Raw genomic sequence first — 25,614 nt, forward strand, 5'->3', positions numbered from 1 at the left:
ATTCAGGACAAGTTGTTTGTGTGTTTGCTTTTTATTTGTGGTAAAATATGATGATACAAAATTTACCATTTTAATCATTTTTAATTATATATTTCATTGCCGTTAAGTACATTCACATTGTTGTGCAAACATCACCATCATCCAACTCCAGAACTTTTTCATCTTCCCCAGCTGAAACTCTGTGCTCATTAAATGTGAAATCCCCATTCTCCCCCAGCCCCTGGCAAATACTGTTCTATTTTCTGCCTCTGTGAACTTGACTACTCTAGGTATCTCACAGAAGTGGAATCACGCAATATTTGGCCCCTGGTAACTGGCTTATTTCACCTAGCACAGTTTCTTCAAGGTTCATTCATGTTGTGGTATTTGTCAGAATTTTGTTTTTAAGGCTGAATAATATTTCATTATATGTATAGGCCTCATTATATTTACCCATTCATTTGTCAATGGACATTTTGGTGCTTCCATCTTTTGGCTAGAGTGAATAATCCTTCTACGGACATGGATGTACAGATAGATGCTGGGGTCCCTGCTTTCGTTTATTTTGAGTGGACACCTACAGGTAGAATTGATGGATCCTATGGTACATCCATATTTAATTTTTTGAGGAGTCACCATTTCATTTTCCACAGTGGCTGCACCAATTTACGCTGAAGTAGAAATGCATAAGGGTTTCAATTTCTCCACAAACTCTTGTTACTTTCTTTTTTGATTTTTTTTATAACAGCCGTACATTTTCTTTTATTACCATTTCCGAATGACTTTAGGAATATTTACTGAAGTTAAGGCCAACTTAAATCTTGATTAACATACAGACGTAAGAATTCAAACACTGATATGTCAGTCATTTTACATTGTTTATTGAATAAATTATGGTATCCCTGATTTTATTCAAAACTCTTAACTAGGACCTTGAAACTCTACACATTCATCCTGGCCCTGCCACTACCCACTATCCGACTTTATGGAAGTGGCTTAATTTCTTTTATATTTAAAAAATGAGGGTGATAATTTCTCACCTACTATATTCACTGGTTTGTTATAATCGTAAAATTTAGTTAATCAATTTAAAATTGCTTGGAATACTCTGAAATGATAGATTTATTCAAGGACTTATCATTGAGGCTGCTATATACATCACAGTGATTTTCGTTTACATTTGCACATGTAATCCACTTCAAAGAACACTTACGCCTTGTTTTCTTCCTCAATTTTGTTTCATTATTTACCATGTACATTCAGAATAGCAGTCATTAAGTGTAATGCAACTATGGATGGTAGTAAGTCAGTTATATTACTGAAGGGAGGTACTTTATTCTTTCTTGCCTTTCTAATTGGATTATGGTCTTTTAATTACATTGTAATTCAGAAATTTGATTGAGACTTATTCCCCTTTATTTGTCAGCTTCTTAAATCAGATGTATTACTGAATCCTAGGTCCTGTAAATAACAATGAAAATTAATGCTCAAGAAATTACATTTCATCTATTGCTTTGACCAAGGTTTTGCTCTCTGTACTTGTATTTGCATGCAATTTCTAGAATAACTTTAGTTTGCATTCTCTGAACATCTTTTTATTTTGGCTAACAGAAGTATAGAAATTTAAATACCTATTTGATTTATTGAGGAGGAGGGCAGTTTTCATCAGTGAACTGGAAAACCTACCTTTTACTTGTCGTTTTCTAACTGGGACATGAACTAGGTTTTCAAAACCCTTAATTTTATTACTCCATTTAGTGCAAAGATTGGGAAATGAGAAATTGAGTTGTATGAGAAAAAGAGCAAATTGTACCTCCTGCGGTGGCACTGGTGAGTTTGGGTCTTTTTGAAACACTGTCTATTTTCAGATGTCAGTTTGCAATACCTCTCAATAGAAGGATGGCCAGCAGGGTTAAAGTACTGGAGAAGTTATCTGCAGCAGTCATTATAATAGTAACATTGTGTGCTGACACAAATGAAGCATTTTATGTGCAAGTGAGAAAGAAAAAAAAAAGATACAAGTGAATGTTTTGGGTAGAATCTGTGGCATAAGAAAACTAAAAAGGAAATTGCAACTCTAAGAAACTCAGCTTAAAAAATGATAAAAATGGCCGGGCGTGGTGGCTCAAGCCTGTAATCCCAGCACTTTGGGAGGCCGAGACGGGCGGATCACGAGGTCAGGAGATCGAGACCATCCTGGTTAACACGGTGAAACCCCGTCTCTACTAAAAATACAAAAAACTAGTCGGGCGAGGTGGCGGCATCTGTAGTCCCAGCTACTCGGGAGGCTGAGGCAGGAGAATGGTGTGAACCCGGGAGGCGGAGCTTGCAGTGAGCTGAGATCCGGCCACCGCACTCCAGCCTGGGCGACAGAACGAGACTCCGTCTCAAAAAAAAAAAAAAAGATAAAAATACACACTTTAATGAAAATTAAAAAATTTATTCTTCAAGTATCCCCAAATGAAGCTTAAGAATTTGCAGGTCAAAATATATTATTTTTTAGAAAGGAGATTTTTGTAAATTCTTTGAGATTCTGATTTAGCAATCTGTAGTGTGGCCTGCAGATGTTTGAGTTTTCAGAGCTGATTAGGTGACAGAGTTGGGAAGACCTATTTTATGGTATCATATGAATAGCGTTCCAGCTGAATCACTTCGTTGCTTCTTGATGTTCCCTGTGCATTGAGCAGTTATATGTAAATGGTTGTATTTTGCACAAATAAAAAACTATGCCTTAATTTTGGAGTTTTTAATTATTTTTATAATAGAAAGAGAGGTAAGAGCCATTGGACTTAGGGAACTTCAAGATTCTGGCAAGATTTTCCATAAGGATCTTCTATTTATTGAAACAAAACAAGAAAAAGAAAGACAAACTTGAATGACTTACTTGTATCATTTGAAAATTATATATCTACTCTCTGAGCTGGTTTCCTATGTATACTCTGTTACTTCAGCCAAAGGCATTTAGTCCTTTGGGGATGCTGGAAGAGCCATCAGTGCAGTAATTGAAATACTTTAAAATCTCATTAAAATATATGTGGCTAATTTGCGTAACAGCCTTAGCACACATATTTTATACATATATTTTCTGCTACTCATAGTGTAGTCTGGGTTTTATCAGCATCAACATCACCTGCGATCTTATTGAAAATGGAGACTCAAGCTCACTACAATCCTTCTGATTCATAATCTGCGTTTTAACAATATTCCTAGGTGATTCGCATGTACAGTAACATTTAAGAAGTTCTATAATTGAATACGTTGGAAGAAATCTGTCTCCTCACCAGTCTCAGGAGACTCTCACTTGTACTCTAAATTCTGTTTTAGTCTAGTTTTGGATTTAGAATACTTTCAGCCAAAACAATTTATTTCTATATTCTCTGAAGATCAGTTATTCAAAATGCTCACAAAGAAATCAGCTCCTTACGTTTCATAAACATTTTTTGGTACTTGCTCTATGCAAGGCATTTAATCTTCACAAACATGCTATTTTTCATTTATGAAAATGTGTCCAACTTAACAAGCCTAGTAGATGGCTGAGTCTGGGTGTGGATCCAGGTCGCACAGTTCCCAAATCGGTAACCACTGAAAGTTCAAGGGAGGAGGCTCTTTGATGTTGGAAGTAACATTCAAATTATTAAACCTTTGTAATGATGATTCAATAGGTGGAGATACCTGTTTGTTCCTAAGCCGAGGATAAAAGTAACTCCTGATATTTTCATAAGACATATCATATACTCTTATCTAGTCACATTTGTCTATTTCACAACACTATAATGAAGCTGAATTAATGTGTTTTGTAGGTATAACTATAATTTGAAAGCATTGTTCTTCCTAAACAATTATCTAGGAATAGCCGTGATGGCTCACAGATGACTGAACTTTACAGCCAGACAAAACAATAGAGGAGAAAAGAACTGTTTATATAGATGTGAACGGAAGTCTCATGCTTGCATAATCACATTCCCTATTGATGAATGACTAAAAAGTCACGGACTGTGTTTCTTACTTTGGGTAAATCTAGGGCAGTCGGGGAAATTGCTTCTTCTTTTTTCCTTTTCTTTGTCCTCCCTTATTTTTTTACATAGGATGCCCTGGAAATGACAATACATATTTCGGTTTGATACGGCATCATATTTCCTATGGTAGGGTAAAGATTAGGAACACGTAAATAAATACTTTTTTACCGACCCAAATTAGACTACAGATTAAGGACCAAAAAGTGGAATATTTCCCATGTCTCCTCTGACTCTGGATGAAAATCCTGTTTTCTAGGTTAGGAAACTGTAAAGATTCAAGCCTTATCTATGAGAGAACAGAAACAACTTAAATGTCTATAGTTCAAGAAAAGTTTAAAAGGTTATGACTAAAAGAACAGGAAGAAAATTATGTGTATCCACTGAATATGTTATCAAGTTAAAACTGTTTTTTATAATGGGAAGAAGAGCTTGTGGTGAGAGTGAAGAATATTGTAAAACCAAATTTGAAAAGCTTATTGAAGCAAATGTATGTCCACTATCGTAAGTAATTTTTTGTTATTTTGCCTTTCAGTGTGTATGTACAGAGAACCATCACTACATGAAATTGGAGAAAAACAAGGGCGTTCAAGGAAAAGTTCTGGAACACCAACCATGAATGGAGGCAAAGTTGTGAATCAAGATTCAACATAGCTGAGAACTCTCCCCTGCTTCCCTCTCTCATCCCTTCCCCTTCTCTTCCCTCCCATTTACCCATTTCCTTCCAGTAAATCCACCCAAGGAGAGGAAAATAAAATGACAACGCAAGACCTAGTGGCTAAGATTCTGCACTCAAAATCTTCCTTTGTGTAGGACAAGAAAATTGAACCAAAGCTTGCTTGTTGCAATGTGGTAGAAAATTCACATGCACAAAGTTTAACACACTTAAAAGCAAAGGAAAAAATAAAATCAGAACTCCACAAACATTAAATTAAACTGTATTGTTATGCGTAGAAGGCTAATTGTAATGAAGACATTAATAAAGATGAAATAAAGTTATTACTTTAAAGGAAAGGGTTTTGGAGAACTGAACTCACAAACTGATGTTATATACTAAATAGCTTAAACTCATGATAATGCTGCGATGTGTGGTTTTGCTTGATTTTGTATTTTATTTGGGCATCTGGAATTGACACACCATTACATTCTGTTTGCAGGATTTTTTTGTAACCATGGAATTGAACATTTCCAAATTATAAACTATTCTAATACCTATAACATATATAGCCAGGAACCATTTATCATCAAGAAAAGAGTAAGAAATTATTTTTGAGATGTAATTTAAGATTGTCTTATGTAAAAGGAAAGTCTTGTATTGAATCGAATAGCCTTAACGAATTTAATTATTTCGTAAAAATAATTTCAAATTATCCTAGAGTATAATATTTTTATCAAAGATATTATTTCAGAAGTTTTTTGTTTTTTGGGTTTTTTTCAGTAATTTAGGAAAAAAAGTTACTGTTCTAATGCTGAAGTGACTTTTGGGAATTCTTTGCCAGTGCCATGTCTAGGTGGTAAGATATAAGTTACTTGCTGTTGGCATTTGGTTTGATTTTTTGCTTTGTGGACACCTTTGAGTATAAGTGCATGTTTTAGAAAGCTTTGTATCCTGTCTTGCAACAGGAAAGAAAGAAGAGGGGTTTTACATAAGGAAATAAGTCCTAGGAAATTAGTCAATGCAAATTGCATTTGCCTTTGTACCTTACCACAGTCTTATATTGTTTTTTAAACTCTGCCATGAAATTTGGAGACATGACTGTGAAATTCCTAACTTACTATCTTATGAAGCCAGTAGCTAATTTGTTGCTATACACACACACACACACACGCACACGCACACATATATCCTCATTTACAAGTCCAGTTTGCAATTCGTTTGTTTCCTAGAACACAGAAAGGTACCAGTAATACACTAAATTTTCAAGGGGTGTAGAGAAATAATATGGAATTAGCAGCTATGACTCCAACAGACAGGATTGTGTGAGCAGCTTAAAGTAGCAAAAAAGAACTCAGTGTAAGAGAAGGCACATACATAGTTAAGAATACTAAAGTATTTTTAAAAATCAAGGAAGCAATAAATGTTCTATAATTTGCATTGGAATAAATAGATCTATTTAGTCCTACAAATCAGGAGTGGTGTAGAGACATCCAAATTTAAAGAAAAAAACCACACAAAACAGAATGTTAAAAAATGTATGCAGATTTATGGATATTACCAATGAGAAGACATAGCATGTAACTTCTCCTATATCTCTACTGTCCAGCATGTATTGTTCCAAATACGACTCCCTAAATATATACACTTTGCAGAAGCTCTAGGCCCTCACCTCAAACCTTGCCATTGGTTGCCGTATTTCAAGGTCAACATAGTTTCCCTCACTTTACACAATCATTCTTCTTCAATAGTGGATCATATCCTTCACCAAGTATCCTATTTATGTTATCTAGAGGTTAGCAGAAAATGAAATGAAGGAATTTACCTAAGCAGTTGGGAAGAACAAATGTTATGCATCTAGGCAAAGATTTTGAAGATACATTTGTAAGAGATATTTGTTTAACCAAAATATTTGGAAAGTAACAAAGAAAGACATTTAAATTTTCTAAAAATAGACTTGCTCTTCGAGGAAAAGAATACCCTTGGGGGAAAAAATATAACTCTAGCTGTATTTCTTCTTGTCACTCTTGATTCAACTTGATTATAAATACACCTGTCACTACCAGAACCAAAAAAAAAGAAAAAAGAAAAAATCCCAAGCACAAAGTTTATTTTATTTGAAAAAAATTAAAAAGAAACCTCAACACTATGGGACACTGGCTCTCTTAGCATGAAATGACTTGAGCTTTTGTGGTGATACACACAGATACACATTCATCAGTGAAACAATTGATGGTTTCACAAATAATACAATTGATGAAATTCATAAAAAATCAATCACAATGGTGATTTCATGACAAAATATATTTAATTAAGTCGGTTATGAAAAAAATAGAGATATGAATCACTAACAAAATTCCTCCCTCTATTTTCAGTGGCTATTCATCATTTATCATCTAGACTCACATTTATCTCCTTCCTGATAGCAGTTAAGAAAGAATTCTAACCACCCAATTTGTGTATTGTTTTTTTCTGTATTATGTTAAGCAAATGTTCACTGCAGTAAAATGTTTTGGAAATTAGCTTTGTCTTGAATTTCCAGTTTAGTTCAGAGAATTAATTGGAAACCTTGTTTCTTTTATACATAAACCTGACAAAAAAATGTAGCTTAGAGCAAAGGGTGAATGTTAGCTTAACTGCTGCTTATGTCTTAAGTACATAAAACCTTTAATAGAATAAGCCAGTAGTCACTGAGTTTTTAAAAATATTACCATGTATAAACATATAATATCCAACTTCATCCAAAAATATGATTGAGTTTAAGTACTTTGTTTTTCAGGCATATTTCAAGTATAATACTTCTTTGATTTTCATTGTTCTGATTTCTGGGTCTTCAATTCATTCATCACCTATTCCTTTTTAAGTAAAATAAGTTTTATTTTTTGAGTTGCATTGGGATTTTTCCCAGGAAAAATATGACTTTTAGTAATGCTTTGCAATTGGCTGTGCAGATATAAATTAAGATATGTTTATCCTGAGTTCTTATTGGAATACGTTTCAAAATCAACGAGCTTAAGAATGAAAACAAAACTTTTGAGCGTCTCACAAAATAGCTTTCTGGTCAATATACCTTACTTGATTTGTAAGCTCGGAGAATAAAGTATAGAAACAAATGGAGCTGAAGTTCCATTTGCTAATTCAGAGACTTTTGTGCTTCTGCAAATTGGAGGGCAGCAAGCCATCCTATTCTCATAATAATAGTTTTGGCTTTGAAATTTACATACAAATTTAATAGCATATTTTTAGCCATTATGGATTGGTGCAATAAAGAGATATCAATGTAATGCAATGTGATGCTTTATGGGCCTCATTCTAATTCAGAAAGCTGGTTTAAAAGAACTAAGACTCTTCTGTTTAATAAAATAACAACAATCTAATATCTAGATTGGTGGTCCTGCAGTGTCACCAGTGGGAGATGAGAGTATTAAGACAAGAGTAAGGACAAGGAAAGACTTAAAGGTTGCATACTGAAAAGTTTGGAATTCCTAATTTGGGAGCATTGATTTCTTGGTGAAGAAGTAAGTATGACTACATTGCCAGTAATTTTTTTAAAACATAGACCCAGAAATAGCAAATCTATTTCACCCTCATACCTTAGTCTACAAGGCCTTGCTCTTGAGAAGGTTTTCCATGATAATTGCTTAATTTCATCTGCACAAGATGAGACGCAAACATAAAAATTCCCTGCTCATTTTAATACCATGAAAGGCTGAGGTTATTTCTCTGTCATAAAATTGTAAATAGCATTTTTTAAGTCAAAATTACATTTAAAACAGTGGATTGTTCTACAAATATATATGTGTATATATACATATGCTTCTGAAATAAGGATATATTATATAGAGTTTTTATTTGATTTGTGGTCTCTAGTCATACATAGTCAAAAATAAAGAGATTTGAATGCAAAACTTTATACATTAATGTATATTTCTAATGATAGTACAAATTGCCACTTTATAATAAAAAAGAAACAGGTGGGAATAATAATCAAAGCACACGTTCCTTCGGTACTTTAGTGATTTTTAATCCCCCTTGTGATGCGCAGGAAATTATTTTTTAGTTACAAAAAGTTATCTTAAAAAGCTATACTTCCCAATACAGATTTCATGATAAGTCCTATCAAATTGAGAATCTGTGGTGAAAGCTTAGGAAAAGGATGCTAGATGCTGATCTTTATTTTTCAGGATTTTTCCTGGAGCCCAAGTTAAAAATTCAATATTTAAATCTAAGTTAAGTGAAAATTAATAATGTTCGGAAATGATATATTGAGCTTTAGTAACAGATGGAAGCAAAAATAAGAATATTTAACGTTATGATAATAGCCTTAAAATAATGTAATAAAAATTGCATCATTAAATGTTCTATTAGTTGGAAAGAATGAGCTGATGTTTCTTTGTCTTTGCTCCAAGTACAATTTGAAGACAATGCCATTCATTTTACTCAAAATTGTTCAAAAAGTCCAGAACATACTCCCATGGCTAGAATTGGTATTAGCTCCAATACAAGGTTAAATGTTACAATCTTAAAAAATTATTGACACTGAAATGTTTAGTAAACATGTTGTATGAGAAACTAAACAAATTAATGTTTCATTTTTCCATTAAAGCACAGATTATTCAAATCATTGTTTTCTGAGCTCAGATTTGTAAAATGTTTATACATCACTACCCTCCTGGAATTAAAAACAATTAAATCCTGAGATGCTCATGCACATAGACAAAATATTGGCACTTTTTTTTTAAACATTAAACTTCTTTGAGAAGTCTACCAATTTTTTTTAGTGTGTTTATCCTATATTTCTGAAAAAGTGCTGTTTCTTCTTAAGAAAAAGATCACAAATTGATTTACTGATGGGAAAGATGTCCAATTTTGTTGAAGAGTCGAAAGAAAAGTAAATGTTTCTTTGGAATTATTTAGCTACTTGTCTCAACCTGACATCTTGCTTTCAAGGATTAAGAACTAAAGTACGTTCATTTATTCTTTTGTTCATAACATACCAACTAGAGGCTCAGTTGAGTTTAGGCATCATAAACTAAACTGCAATCTCAAAAACAACAACAATAACAAAGGCAGACACATAAATAAACAAATAATGCAATACCTGAAAGTATGTGCTATGATAGATGCCAAAAAGATTTTCTATGCCACTGAGGAGCCAACAAAGGCATCATCAGGGATTGAAAAAGAACAGATATTTGCTGAGTGATAAAAGGGAGACGACAAAGCCCTCTCAAGAAGAGAAAATCATTTGAAGGAAAGATATAGATACTTGCAAAGCAGGGCTTAGTTGAGAAGAATGTTCAGAAAAGGAGGTGGAAGAAAATCTGAGTTGAGATCAATAAAAATGAAAAGTTACTCAAAGGTTTTCAGTACAGCCTTTGTATTTGAACATCTGTATCTGCTAGGATGCTTCTGGTTGCTCAGAAAGAATCCCCAAACCAAACTGGCACTTCATCTCGAATATCTAGGTACACAGCATCACCATCAAGGCTTAATTTGTCTGTAGTTATCTCAGCTCTGTCCACCTCCATGTATAACTTCCCTCTTGGAGGCAGAAGTTCCTTTAGAAGTTTCAGAACCTGCATGTGTATATAATCTATTCTCTATTCGAATCCCCCAGACAACATCTTACATTTCATTAGCCTGATTTAGATCATGTGTCCACACTTTAGTGACTGACCATGGCCAGAAATTTGAGATATGTTGACTAGTTTAAGTCAACCAAGACGTGGAGGTTGGATTGTCCCCAAAGATCCAAGTCTGCATGGTTGAGGGGTAAATATTTGAATGAAATTCAGAGCCCTTTTATTAAGAGGAAATGGAAATGAAGAGCAAAAAGTGGCAAATCTCTACTACTAATGAATAGATGTATTTTCTATCACAAGTCATTGGATATTCTAAAAATCAGCAGAGAAATGCAAATATTGGTTAATTAAAGCTACTGCTATAAACCATAAGAACAAACAAAAGCATTGACAATTCAATTTCCTAAGCATTATTAAGTGACTGCTATGAAGAAGGCACTGTGCAGGTCACTGATGAAGAGAAAAACAGCTGCAATTTTAAAGAAAAGTGGTACATTTGACAATAACTCAGTATATCTGATATGTTCAGTGCTTTTAGATGACTCTCATGGAGGGGGTTAGAAAATGCAGTTTGCTTATTCTAGATCAGAAGTTCATATCATATCTACTTTTATTCATACCCATAGAAGCACTGCTAGGATTAGGCCATTAGAAAATGCTGCACTTCAAAATCACCTGCAACAACCGTGCTTGTCTTTCTTGAATCTCCTCTACAGAACATAGCACATGTTTTGAACACTTTGGATGGCACAAAGTGTATTAACAATCCAAACCACCGTATTCCATTTGTGGAAAGTATTGGTTTTATATTTATATTGGCATCAAAACCTTGGGTTACCATCTTTCAAAAAAAAGTCTTGATTTTCCACTGACTTTCAGGTTTGTTTTTTCGAGAGGATCGAATACATTTTATTTAAAAGTAATGTGCATCTTCTGAGCTCATATTTTCACAATTGTTTTTCTTACGAGTATAAAATAATATTGCTGTTGTCATATTATTTTTCTAATTCTTTTTGACAACCTTATCTGAAAGACAGCGTATCTTAATTTCTGTGCTATGTCTCTTATATATGATACCTACTTGTATATTAACCCTGCCTACCCGTTGCAACTTGCTGTCTTGAAAAATATGTTCCTGATCCAGAGAGGCACACAAAGACATACACAAGAAGAACATTGCAGGAGGAGGTATTTAATATGTGAATTGCATATCAGTCATGCTGTGACTTGTCTGTAATGTCATTTTCCTTGCCTGTTTCATCTTTTTGTTTCTTATATGCATTTTCAGTTGTACCACTGCTTCATTGACTGACTTAACTCTCTGAATTTGTTTATGATATTCTCCCTAGTGTTTTGAGTAATTATTTTCTATGCTGACAGCTTCACCTCATAAACATACCCTCATAATAGACCTAATTGGTACTTTACCTTTACAACCAAGAAAATAGTGGCTAAATTAAATTGGAAGGTTGTGGGTTTGTTTGCTTTTTTTTTTTCTGTAATGATAAACCTGAATACAGGCATTCCATATGTTATTTGTACCATTAGAAGACATCAGGAACAAAGTCTCTGCAATTCAATGTACTTTTTCTTCAAAGTACCATTTATTCACAGTCCAAAATGGCTGCTCTAGTTGTAGGTGTCACGTTCAAATTTAGGACACAGGGAAAAGGAAAACAGGGAGGTAGAAAGATGTGGTACATGTACCATGGAAGCATCTTTTCTAGAAACCCCCAGCATAAGTCTCACGGGCCAGAACTGGAGGTTCATGGGTAATGAAGAAAAAGGAATTGAAATTGGGTGAGGAATTAGACACCTCTATCACAAAATGTGGACTGCCCTTGAGGTTTGTACTGGGCATATTCACAGCCTCTTCCATTGTCTAGTACATTCTCTTGCTGACAGTACTAAAACCAACAGGTTATATGGTCTAGGTTAATGATGTTGTTGTGCTCCAGGATACTTGTTTCTCCGGCAAGCTGAGCCGCTGTCATTTCTGATCTCCTGTACAACAAGGAAAGTAACTAACCTACATGCTGTTTGGGTGTTCCCTATAAGAAATCAATGAGAGGCACAAAGGATGTGTGAGGAGATGAGTTCTTTCTTTCAACACTATCGATTAGAATAGCAATATTCTCTAAATCGTGTACCAAGAAATCTTGGTCAGATCACCCTAGAATGATAGAGCATAGATGCTATTACTTTACCATATCTAGTTCACTAGGAGAATGATCATCACAGCACCCCGCTTTGGGGTTCTCACTGAATTATGAAACTTGCCGACACTACTAGCAGATGACCTGTGCTGGGACATCTCAGCCCAAATGTGAACTAATCATGGAATTATGGACAAGAGTGACATGAATCTGCTTTACTAACTCACTCTCCATCTTAAATGCTAGAGTTATTTTTGACCTATCTCAAAACAAGTGACTGTGACCTGTTAGAATATAGCCAGCATAATTGTCCATAGACTTGCAGATGGCCACCCACTTCTCAGATACAGAGTATATAGTTATCTGGAACTCGGTTTTGGAAGCAGGAATTGGAGGGATTAACTCTCTCTACTTCCTCACTGTTTCCCCCATCCAAAACCCAGTACATCATTGCCTCTATAGTTAGGGCCTAGGCTCTGGTCAAGTGTATGTATCCTTCTTCCAGATGGAGAAGTCTAAGAGGCATATCATCAAGAATGCATAAGATGATTTCATTTTCTTGATTTCGTTTCTTCAAGGAAACAAAAGTAATTGATTATTTCAGTATCTATGTAGTTATCATACATTGTTACTATTTAGATTTCATTACTATTCTTGCTTAGGATATAGTCATTGGTTTGTAACCTCAACTGCATATTAGACTTACCTGATAACTTCTAAAAAATATACTGAGGCTTAGGCCCCACCCCTAGAAATCCTGATGAGATCGGTTTGGAGTAAAGACAGGTGATTCTTTCCTGAAGATTTGAGAATCACTCCACTGAATGAACCCTTAATAAACCATAGTTAACATTTATTAAGTGCCTAGTCAAGGCTGGTTGGAGTTGACTTTCCAGAGAAATTTTAAGTTGTAAATGTGCGTAAGAGTTATGAGGAGAAGACTCTCTTATGACAAGGTTTAGGCAATTTGAATAGCAGGTGATACTAGATGCCAAGCTTCTGCAATGTTCCTGCCATATTTCAGCATCATGCCTAATCTCCTAGAGGTATCGCAGTGATATATTTAAAGATTTCTTGATATGGAGCTTGGCCTTATATTAAGCTGTTGCCTGAATATTCAGAGTTGATTCAAGGACAACTTCTTCTGTGTGAATCCAGAGAAATACTTGTTTAAGCAATCGCATTATGTGAGTGCTTACTTCATGAACAAAATATTTGGATCTGAATTAGGTTAATAAATGTGGTTGCTGTCTTGACATAGAACCCCCAAATTATTAAGAGCATGTATTTAAAATCTGGAGCTTTACAAAAAAAAAGTGATATTTTTTGCTTCTGCTGTAATGGTTCACAATGCTACTTTATTTAGTAGTGTGAACATGTTAAGATAGACTTCTCTGTTACTTGGAAAGGAGTTCACTTTCCCCTGACAATACAGTCCTGGCTATGAACGTCTCTTAGCTCATGAGGAATCAGATTTATTCTCTTGCATCAGAGCACCCATTCTCAGGACAAAATTAAGTTACAATAGCTTTTTTCAAACTTCTACTCAGAGCACACTGTCTCCTGCAACCAAAACTGTGACACTTGTATTTTATTTTTTTTCTTTGCCCAGCCCCACACTCTAAAAACCAAGAGGTAACATATGACTCTACCTAAATTACATGTACAGTGACCGAACCCATCATAAGGAAGAAAACAGAAATCTGTGTCTCCTCCAGAAAGCTAGAAAGCTGTGTAATTCAATAGTGTGTGTTTCTGTATTTTACTACTTAAGTCCATGTACACTGTATTTCTCTAGTCCTTGCCCTTATTCTTTCCAGAAGACACACAACTTGTCTCATAAAATTCCTTGATTTGCTCCAAAAATAAGGGAGGGAAAGTCAGAAATTCGCTATAGATTACTCTGAGCTTCATTGCTCAGAACCTGCTGGATGCAAGGAGCATATATCAAAAGAATATACCTGGTTACCAGGTCACTAGAATGTATGCAACTCTCCTCAGGAAAAACCTAGAGAAATTTGCCTCACACTTCCTTTTTTTCCCAAGAAGCATGCTGGAAATTGGGTCAGATCTAGTATTGTCGTCAATTTCATGTGTCAACATAACTGTGCCATAGGGTTCCCATATAGAAACATTCTGTGTGTGTCTGTGAGGATGCTTCCAGATGAGATTAGCATTGGAATTAGCAGTGCCAGTAAAGTAGATTATCCTCTTCAATGTGAGTGTCCATCACCCCATCTGTTGAAAGCTTGAATAGGACACAAAAGTGGAGGAAGGAGGAATTTACCCCTTTTGGCTTCCTGCCTGTCTCCTTGAGCTGGGACACAGGCCTTCTCTTACCCTGACTGGGATTTGCACCTTCAGCTTTCTGGCCTTTGGATTGGAATTACACTAACAGTTTTCCTGATCTCTAGATGGCAGATGGCAGATCACGAGACTTTTCAGCATCCACAATTGTATGAGCCAATTCCTCATAATAAATCTCCCCTCTCCTCCGTGTGTGTGTGTGTGTGTGTGTGTGTGTGTGTGTGTGTGTGTGTGTATCCTATTAGTTCTATTTCTTTGAAGAATCCTGACTAATAAACCTAGTATGATCCCTATGCGGTTGATGCCACTTTAGCCATTATTGACTACCTCCCTATATGATGACAGGCTTTTTCAATGGCTTTCCTAGTAACACACTCCTCTGGCACAAAGTCAGGACCCTCCTGACATTTAACTCTGAATTCAATCCTGAAACAATGCAATCCAGCTGTTCCCACTTTTTTATTCTTTATCTCAGCAATACTATTTTGTAAAGTAGTAGGAAGCAATATCTAAGAAGTTAGAAAAACTGTCCTCTAAATCTGGTTGCTGTAGGATCTTGAACAATTTATTTCTCCTCTAAATCTCTGTTTCCTCATCGTAAGACAGGGACACTTTTCAAAGCAGGGATTAATTTGATTGTCTAATATTCCTTATCCACCCTAAAAATCTGTGTCTTTTAATAGATGTTTTTGACCATTTGCATTTGATGTGATTCTTGATATGTTTGGATTTAGGTTTATTGTTTTATTATTTGTTTTCTGTTAGTTATTTCTGTTTTTTCATTTCTCTGTTTCCTGACTTCCTTTTGTTATTTCACAAAGGATTACAATATATGTATTTAACTTTTTACAGTCTACTTAGAATTAATATTTTACCACTTTTGGTTGAATGTAGAAAGATTACCACCATATAGATCACCTTAGCTTCCCATTTATGTAATGATTATATACATACATTGAAATCTCATTAGACAATGTTATAATTTCTGCTTTCAACTCCCACATACAATTTAGGAAAAAATAATTTGCCATTTTTATTGTTGCTTCTATTTATTTATTTATTTATTTGTTTATTAAAAGACATAGTCTCGCTCTGCTCTGTTGCACTGCAGTGGCACAATCTCTGCTCACTGCAACCTCTGCCTACCAGGTTCAAGTGATTCTTGTGCCTCAGCCTCCTAAGTAGCTGGGATTATAGGTGCATGCCACCATGCTTGACTAATTTTTGTTTTTTTAGTAGAGATGGGGTTTCACCATGTTGGCCAGGCTTGTCTCAAACTCCTGACCTCCAGTGATCTGCCTGCCTCAGCCTCCCAAAGTGCTGGGATTATAGGCATGAGCCATTGTGCCCAGCCTCCTTCATTCTTAATGTTCCATATTTCCATCTTATATTAATTCCCTTCATCCTAAAGAGCTTTTTTTTTTTTTTTTTCCCCACAATGCTTTTAAATCAGGTCTGCAAGACAATAAATTCCCTTAGTTTTTCTTCTTCTCAAAGTGTTTTTATTTCAACTTTATTCCTGAGGGATATGTTCACTGGGTATAGAATTCTGAGTTGAAAGTTATTTTCTTTCAACACTTCCTTCTGAGCTATATCACTGTTCTTCTATTAGTAATTCATCTTTTTTTTTTTTTCTGGGTGCCTTCTGGGCTTTTTTCTTTGTCTTTAATTTTTAGCAGTTTGATTACGGTGCTTCTGGGTATGGATTTGTTTGTTTTTATTCTGTTTGGCATTCACTGGGCTTTTTGAATCTTTATGTCCAGTTCTTTTGCCAATTTGGGGACATTTTTACTGATTACTTCTTTAATTTTTTTTCTGCACTGCACTTCTTCTCTCCTTCTGGCACTCAAATAATGAAAACACTAGTTTTTTTGTTATTACCCCACAGATGTCTAATGTTCTATTTGTCTTTTTATTTTTAAAAAACTTTCTATTATTCTGATTAAATCATTTTTATTGATTTTTCTTCAAGTTCATTGATTCTTTTCACTGTCATTTCTATTCTGCTACTGAGTCTGTCAAAGGAGGGTTTTAAATTTTGTTTTGTCTGTTGTTTTGAGGAAAGTTATTACAGTTATTATTATTATTATTTGAGACGGAGTCTAGCTCTGTAGCCCAGGCTGAAGTGCAGTGGCGCGATCTCGGCTCACTGCAAGTTCTGCCTCCTGGGTTCACGCCATTCTCCTGCCTCAGCCTCCCGGTCTACAGGCGCCCGCCACCTCGTCCAGCTAATTTTTTGTATTTTTAGTAGAGACGGAGTTTCACCATGCTAGCCAGGATGGTCTCGATCTCCTGACCTCATGATCCGCCTGCCTTGGTCTGCCAAAGTACTGGGATTACAGGCGTGAGCCACCGCGCCCAGCCTACTGTTGTTATTATTTTTATAGTTCTAAAATCTTCATTTGGTACTTCTTGACAGCTTCCATTTACTTTGTGTACTTTCTATTTTTCCTTTGGTTTCAAGAATCAGATCATTCCAACATCTCTGTTACCTCATATTTATATCTGTTGATTGTCTTTCCCCATGGAAATTGAGATTTTCCTGGTAGTTTACATATCAAAAATGTTTTCATTGTATCCTGGACATTTTGAATATTATGTTATGTTATGAGACTCTGGGACTTCTTTAAATCCTACAGAGAATGTTAACATTTTCATTTAGTAAGAGTCAGCCTGGTTAGGTTCAGTCTTAAGTTCCAACGTGCCTCTCCTATGTGGTATGGTTGCAATGCCAGCATAGTTTTCAGGCGCCCGCCACCACACCCGGCTAATTTTTTGTATTTTTTAGTAGAGACAGGGTTTCACCATGTTAGCCAGGATGGTCTCGATCTCCTGACCTCGTGATCCACCCGCATCGGCCTCCCAAAGTGCTGGTAATCCCAGCACAGTTTTCAAAGCATTCACAGTACTATTTGGATCAGTCCAGTTCATGTGCCACCTAGTGGCCAGTCTCAGACATTGGGCAGTGGTGTATCTGTTCAGTTGGTGTCTTTTGTAGGCTGAATAACATCAGATCCACATATGCAAGCTTGGGAAGGAGTCCAAAATTTATAAACAATTATTTGGAATTGATTTCCTGAGTTCCTTTTTCTCCATAACTTTGAGACTTTCTAGTTCCTTGGGGTCCTTCTATGTCGAGGAAGCCAGGGTTTCAGTTATCCCACTCTGAGGTGCAGTTGTGAAGTGTGCCCGCATCCAGGTCCAAACAATGAAAGGACAATCCAGATGGACGACAATGGTGGTCAGCCTCACTCTCTTGGAACCAAGGATCCTCTGCTGAAGATATGGGAGAGGAGTCCCCTTTTATCCTTGGTTTTGCTCTTGGCAGTGTCAGTTACCTGTGGCCAATCAAAGCCTGAAAATAGGTGTACACGTGACAACAAGATACACTGAGAGAGAGAGAAAGAGACTACATTCACATAGCTTTTATTACAGTATATCGTTATAATTGTTCTGCGTTATTATTAGTTATTGTTGTTAATCTCTTACTATGCCTAATTTATAAATTAAACTTTACTGTGGGCTTGTGTAAGAAAAAATATATGGGGTTTGGTACTATTGGTAGTTTCAGGCATGCATTGGTGGTCTTAGAACATATTCCCCACAGATAAGGGGGGACTGCACTAATAGAAACTTTCCTCACCTAGAATTTTGGCTCCACAGGATCGCATAGGAACTAGGCCATGGGAGAATAGAAAAAAGAAAGAAAAATAAAACCGGACATTTCCACACACTTTCTGAATATTTTAAATTCCCTTTCTTGCTTCTTGAGCCAGAACTAGAGAGAACTTCTTAGAAAAAGCCAGAGTTAGACTTCTCCTAAGCTCTCTCTGCCAACTCCTTTGTGATCACTGCTGTGTTGGTTGTGGGCCTTGAAGGAAAACAAAAGTGATACATTCTTCGGTATTTGAATTCTGGGCTTCTTCCCCAGTTTGCCTTCTATTTATCAGGGTCCTCAAAGGGCTGCTGTGTTGCATGTGTCTAGTTTTTATTCAGTGCTGAAGACTGATGACCAGTGTTTATTCCATATTGTCCAGTCAGGACCCCTGATATTCTTAAAAATCCCCCAAATTTAAAGACATTTATTTATATTTCAATTATTTTATCTAGTCAGTTTTCTGAATGAAAATCTCCCCTTTTCCCCCTCAGAGTTGACTTAACAAATGAAAATATAAAACCTAGGAGAAATGAACCTAAAACATCAAATATTCCAATACTCTACCAATGCTGTGTGACGTGGGGAAAAGTGAAATATCTCCATCTAATCCAGTTGACACCTGGATATATAAAATGTGATACTGTATGACTTTCAAATTATAGTTTTTGAAATAATATTTTAAAAAGTAAAGAAGATGTGAAAAACTAATTTAACCTTTCTGTTTAATCCACTGATTCGTGTTTAGAAATTTGGCCAAAACATGGCCCTCATCATAGAGCCATCCTACAACTTTCGTTACAGCTTAGTGCTTCAAAAGAAATATAAAAGCTGGCTAACCATAGAAAATGCCTACACCACAAACACCTGACCCTTTTCCCCCCAGCAACATCTACAGTGTGACAGAGTAAATGGGGCACTGAGGGGAAAGTCCACAGTGACAGCTATTCATGGTACATTTCCTCTGTAAATAAATAAATGCACTTTATGCACGATTATGTCGGAGACACATTGACCAGGAAGTTTGCAAAATTTATTAACAGAAGACTCAAAGAGATTGGGAAAAAATATGATTTCTCCAATACCTACATAATAATCACCAGGTATAAAATGCCAGTAGGAACATGTATACACTGTTATTTTGACAGATCCTCCAAAGAAAATACTTTATTAAAATTAAGGGTCAGTTCCAAATTTTGCTTATGTGAGACAGTTTTTAAATGTAGCTAAGGTTTTCTGGAATAAATACAACTGATTTCATTCCTCTCAGAAAGAATCATGTTACATTTGTACCTAGATGTAATTTGATTCTTCAACTTTTCACACTATTTTATTTCTTTGTGCACCAATCTCCTCTATTGAACTGTAAGCATTTGAAGGCCTGAAATGAAGTCTGTTCAGCTAAATTGGCACAAAACTGAATTTAATAATTTTTCATCAAATTGTTTCAAATGTGAAAAAGATCAGTCATAAAATTTCAATAAAAGGTAACGGGTTTTTTAAGCTGACCACATCAAAGAAAAATATCCTGGCAAAACATATTTTAAAGAACACTCATGAAAAATTCATTTTCTGCAAAACGATTCTTGCAAATTAACTATACAGTATGTGGCATTTACTGTACTACTGCTCGATTTTTTTCTTCCCTTATTCAAAGTGACTTTACTGGTAGAAAAATGTAAGCCAGTATTCTAAGTGGTGTGTGGGTATGTGGGAGTCTTCTCTGAGCACATATCTTGTTAATATATAACGGAATATGTGCATATATTTTAACACCCACATCATCTTCTAAATTGCTCTGCTGAAGTCTATACAGCTTATAATCAAGTCAAATGGCTTTCTGCCTGGGACTCTAGTTGAAACTATCTCAAGGCTACATGGCTCCTTCTGTTGGGTTCAGATTTAATAGGAAGAAAATTTTGGTTATCGAAATCTTCACTCTAGATGAATCTTCGCCATTCTATGGTTTTTCAGGAAGCAAATGATATAGAACAGGTTTGCCTAACAAATACGTGTTGGGAGCCACATATATGATTTAAATTTTTCTAGTAAGCATACTAAAAAGGTGAAAAGAAATAGGCAAATTAATATTTAAGCCAATATATCCAACAATCATAATTTCAATATGTAACCAATATACAATTGATTGTTAATAAGAAATTTTGCAGTCTTTTTTTTTTTTTTTTTTTTTTTTTTTTTTTTGAGACAGAGTCTTGCTCTGCGACCAGGCTGGAGTGCAATGGCACGATCTCGGCTCCCTGAAACCTACACCCGCAGGATTCCAGTGATTCTCCTACCTCAGCCTCTCGTGTAGCTGGGATTACAGGTCCCCACCACCCACGCCAAACTAATTCGTTTTGTATTTTTAGTAGAGACGGGGTTTCGCCATGTTGGCCAGGCTGGTCTCAAACTCCTGACCTCAAGTGATCCACCAGCCTTGGCCTCCCAAAGTACTAAGATTACAGGCGTGGACCACTGCACCTGGCCTGCGGTCTTTTTTATACAATGGTTTCACAACCTGGTGTTTATTTTTTATTTCCAGCACTTCTCAATTCAGACTAGCCACATTATAAGAGCTCAGTAGCCACATGTGGCTTATTGGAAGCAGAGATTTAGAAAAAAACCCAAAATGAAAAGACTGGAAGACACCATTGAAGTACGCATCCAGCTGCTTATATAATATTTGGATATTACCTTAATATCCGGAAAGACTTCTGTAATCCAAAATGCTTTCCAAGTCTCAGTACCCTACTTGGTTTGACACCACCTTCCTGCTTCTCTGAGCCTCCTGCAAATGCCACTCTCTTTGTTCTAGCCTTACGGGACACCTTTCCATTGTTGAATCTCTACTTGGATGTTTCTACTCAGATCTGTGGCATTCATTGTTTCCCTCTATACAGAATACAATTTACTTTTACCATCCTCAGTTTAAAAATTATCTCAGCTCCCTGGTTTTTTTGAATCACCAACTCCTTTCAGGTTTCAAATTAAATTTCTCTTTCTTGAGGAAGGTGTCCCTGAGTATCCAAGAGTTTTCTAAGAGCAGGGACTATCTCTCATATGAACTGCTGTCTTTACAACACTTACATGGAGGTTCTCCTTCTGATAAAGAAACATACAAATCAGGTGATAGAGTCATAAACTAAGTACATAGCAGGTGCTCATTTAATAGTGCTTGAATGATGGCTGAGTAAGTGAATGAAAGAAAGATCAGAAAGAAGAAATGAGTTGCTGAAAGTCTCATAGCCAATAAAGGATAGGTCCCAGACAGTAGTCCAGTTGCGCTCACACAATTCAAACATTTAAAGAGATTACAGTAAAAAAGAGACTTATCATTATAGGGTGAAGAGCAGAATTACAAATCAACGTGCATACATTCAAGAATTTGGGACTATGGCAAGCTTACCATTTCTAAAGACAACATAAAATACACACTGCTGATGGTTGTGTGTGCTGATGTAACTGTTCTTGAAAACAATACGTTTGTCGATAACTAGACCATACTTATGATCCAGCCAGGCCACATTTGGATATGCATCTCACATTCTAATAAAAATACCTAAAGAGAAAGGCTTGAAGATGTTCATTGCAACGTTGCTTATGGTGGCAAAGAATTGTAGACAGTGTAGTTATCCTTCACTGTGGCAGAGGGAGAGGTGGATAATTAAAACATGGTGGATACACTCAAGTGAATACTACACCACAGTTAGAAACAATAGACTTGATGTGTATGCAGCAACAATAGTGCATCTCAAAAACATGGCACTAGTAAAAAAGTAAGGAAGGAAACAAGATATTTATGTAAAACACCATTCATATAATTTAATAACACACATACTCATACAAAGGAAACAAACACATTTTAAATATGTATACATAAATATAAGGATATGCAATCAACATCAAAATATCAAAATGATTATACATAGAGGAAGGATATAATGGTAGTGGGGAATCAGGGCAAAATAAAATCAAACAAATGTCTCATACAGGTAATGGATCATTAATTGAGAAGTATAATTAACCTCAGAGATTGAAATCCAAAAATTAGAAGCAAAATTGAAAAGGAAAAACAATAAAATATATATGTTTAAAATATTTACCTTGTCTAACTCATTTATACTCGTTAGTTGTACTTCTTTAAAATGTCTTTCTCTCTTCTATCCTTTCATTCTTCTTCACCTTTTCTCACCTCCTTCTCTTCTCCTCCCTTCCCTTCTCTTGCTTTCTCTATCCTTCTCTTTTGACTCCCCTCCTTACCCTCTCCAACACTCTTCCTTTCTCTCTTTCCTTTCTCTTTTCATCTTGAACTAATTTACAGTGGTCATTTTAGAGGTGAACAGCTGTTTTAGAAGTTCAAGAGGGCTCTGTATTGTATTGCTAATCATCTAGTTTATGAAACAGCTTAAGTGGGCACAGCAGCCGCATTGCCTACATAAATAACTTGGCCAAATTATCTCCTAACAAAAACAGTGCTTATGCCTCCCTTAGCTATGCGTTCTTCTTAACTCAACTCTCAGTGCTGCATCACCAATGTATTTTTTTCAAGTGTTCACTTAATCTTATTTTGTTAGATATTCTGGACAAAATCATTTTTTGAATATACTTAGATAGTCCCCCTCCTACGTGATACACATATAAAGATTGATATAATAATATAATTACCAAATTCTGGAAGATCCTATATTAATGAAGAGGCATATAGCAAGGAAGTTAATCATAAACTAAGATTTATAGGATTGGTTACATAACACTCTGCTACAGTTAGTTTGATATTAGCCTTTTTGACGATGTATATGTTTTTTCATATACTAAGCCCAAGTCACTGCCAGAGATCAAATAACAAGGAGCTAAGAACAAATACTAACATCAATTCAATTCTTTAGAAGAATGCCATTTATATACCATGCTCTCAAGATGGAGGAGGATACACAAGACATTTCCCTACTGTTATTAAGAAAATTATGTGGTGGAAGCTAAGCACATAATCTAAAAAATAAAATAAAATAAAATAAAATACCAACAAAGATAAAGAAGGAAGTTAGCTGTGGCACAAATATTCTGATTTATTCGTCCAAAATAGGCACATATCCTACATCGTTCAGAGGATTAGGGAGTGTTTCATGGGAGACTAGCATTCAATCAGAAAAACAGTATTGGAAAGAAGACACCTGGGACAACATACATAGCAGCCAGAGGCCAAGATGTATGTGGCATGTATGAAAAATAGTAGAGACTTTATTATGACTGAGAGAATGTGTGAGAAGGGCAGTACTGAAGCTGCAGTGATAGGTTCGAGACAAATCCTGCAAAGATATTAATGACAGAATTTAAAACATGGATCCATGTTAGATTTAAAACACATAATGATAGGTTTATAAAAGTAACTGGGATATAGGAATGTCATTTCATTTATAACTGATTGACACATCTCATCAAAGCATTGGTTTAAAAAGGGACACTGGAGGTTGTAAGTGTGTAAACCACGTTTTTTAAAAGTAATGATATTGACACCACAGTAAACCACTTTAAATCATTATATTATTTACACAGCATTTTTATTTTGATGAAAGACTTCTCTAGATGGGATTCTATAGCTGAGAATTACTGCTATACCCCTGATTCCCTTTTTATCGGAAGAAGGAATTATTAGTGCCCTTTTTTTCTGTCAGCCCAGTTGTCTGAAGCTCCCTTCTCTGCACGCCATTTATGTTCATTGTTCTTGAGAGATTTCTTGTTCATTTCTTGTTCATTTTCTCATTGAACTGTCTAATGTTTTTACATTCAGTGACCTTAAGATTGGTTTAAATAACATTTTCGTTTATCTAAATTAAGATATGAGAGAACTAAAATGCCTTAGTATGTGGTATTAATTTAGATAAATTGACATTGCCACTTACACTTTGGATGAATTTCATCTTGTAATTCTGGCTATTTTAGAGAACATTTGTTTCTAGTATCCATGGTGAAAATTCAGAAATCTGCTCCCTGGTGAAGTCTGGTCTTTGGTTATGGCTAAATTGAAAGATCAGTAGAGATTAGTCCAATTTGACTGAGAAAGCATATTATATTAGTATACAATTCAAATCGTTGTTTGTCTGTAACCACAATGTCTCATTTACGATTGATTCTTATTGTATTGATAAAAACGTGAAATGTTGACATCAATCTTCCTCTCTGATTACTAAATAATGTCAATTATAATGAACGCTTAACTAAAATCTCTTCTGGCCTGAGAAATTAAATTCCATCAAAACATTTTAGAATCAGAATCTCCCTAAAACATACATTCTATTAATTGCATGACTTTGATACACCGATGCTTCAATGAAACTTGAATGCCAACAAGAAATCTTTGTGATTTTTTTTTTTCCCTGAGTCAACTTGGCTAAGTGGGAAGTTCATTCTTTCAAATTCTTTTTCTGGGTGCTTCTAACTCGGGATTGACAAAAATAAATATTTGCATGAGGCATAGAAGGAAGAAGTGAAGCAGGAGCTCCTCCTTCCTGAAGATCATAGCAGTCAAAACATTGAAAGATGAGCCTAGAGGTACTGGTGCGGTTCAGCATGTCCTCACTTATCACTCGTTTATGTCTAGTTCTTTCTGACTTGGGACCCTGCTAACCAACTGCAACGCTGGGCTGACCACAAGATGCAGAGGTGATAGCTTTCCACAGAGTTTCCTAACAGCTCCACACTGTGGCCACACACCAACACATGGACATGTCTGGCTTCCCAATTCCCCTTGCCAGTGCTTCAGCCTGGCAGCTTAGCAACCTGACTCGAATCCTCCAGCTCCTCCATTCTAAACCTTAATCTTCATTTCTTTTCATAGCTGAGTAACAGCCAACCCTTATAGTGAAGTCCTCGTTCCGTAATACTCCTAGTGGTTCTTCTTTCCTGACTGAACTTTGACTGCTACAGTCCCTGCAGGTAATTTCATTGTAGCTATTGGTAAAGAAAAGGAAATAGTTTTTCTTCTGAGCAATTCCCTTTTCCCTAATGGAGTCTGCCTTCAACCCAAGATCCTCTTTACTGTTTTGGCTCTAGAAGAAACTTTGTTCTGTTCCATGAAATCTTACTTCCTCTACGTTCTTCTCTGTGAAGCAGAAATAATTACACAGTCATACGAAATGTTCTGGAAGTTTTCTTTAGTAACTAGCTTTGAAATTTTTAAAAGTAGACACTAATAATGTACATCAAATGCTCAGAATTAGTCTTTAGTCATGAAAACAATGTTTCAGCTCATATCCAAATATGTTTA

General features: G+C 35.7%; 1 protein-coding gene and 1 long non-coding RNA gene across 7 annotated transcripts in view; one reads left to right on the forward strand and one right to left on the reverse strand.

Annotated features, from left to right (window-relative positions):
* Positions 1–9,268, forward strand: part of LOC105470844 (fibroblast growth factor 12) — a 583,980-nt gene extending 574,712 nt beyond the window's left edge. For all 5 annotated transcript variants that reach the window (XM_011723103.2, XM_071090651.1, XM_011723102.3 and 2 more), the window contains one exon: positions 4,528–9,268. In XM_011723103.2, the coding sequence (XP_011721405.1) occupies positions 4,528–4,646 (119 nt within the window). In that variant the 3' untranslated portion in view covers positions 4,647–9,268. The remainder of the gene's footprint in view (positions 1–4,527) is intronic.
* LOC139361827 (uncharacterized) overlaps positions 1–25,614 on the reverse strand; it is an 82,994-nt gene that overhangs the window by 11,775 nt on the left and 45,605 nt on the right. For both annotated transcript variants that reach the window (XR_011619529.1, XR_011619528.1), the window contains exon 2: positions 24,251–24,365. This is a non-coding gene — a long non-coding RNA (uncharacterized lncRNA). The remainder of the gene's footprint in view (positions 1–24,250; positions 24,366–25,614) is intronic.

Source organism: Macaca nemestrina, chromosome 2 (genome assembly GCF_043159975.1).
Source record: "Macaca nemestrina isolate mMacNem1 chromosome 2, mMacNem.hap1, whole genome shotgun sequence".
NCBI classification, from domain to species: Eukaryota; Metazoa; Chordata; class Mammalia; order Primates; family Cercopithecidae; genus Macaca; species Macaca nemestrina.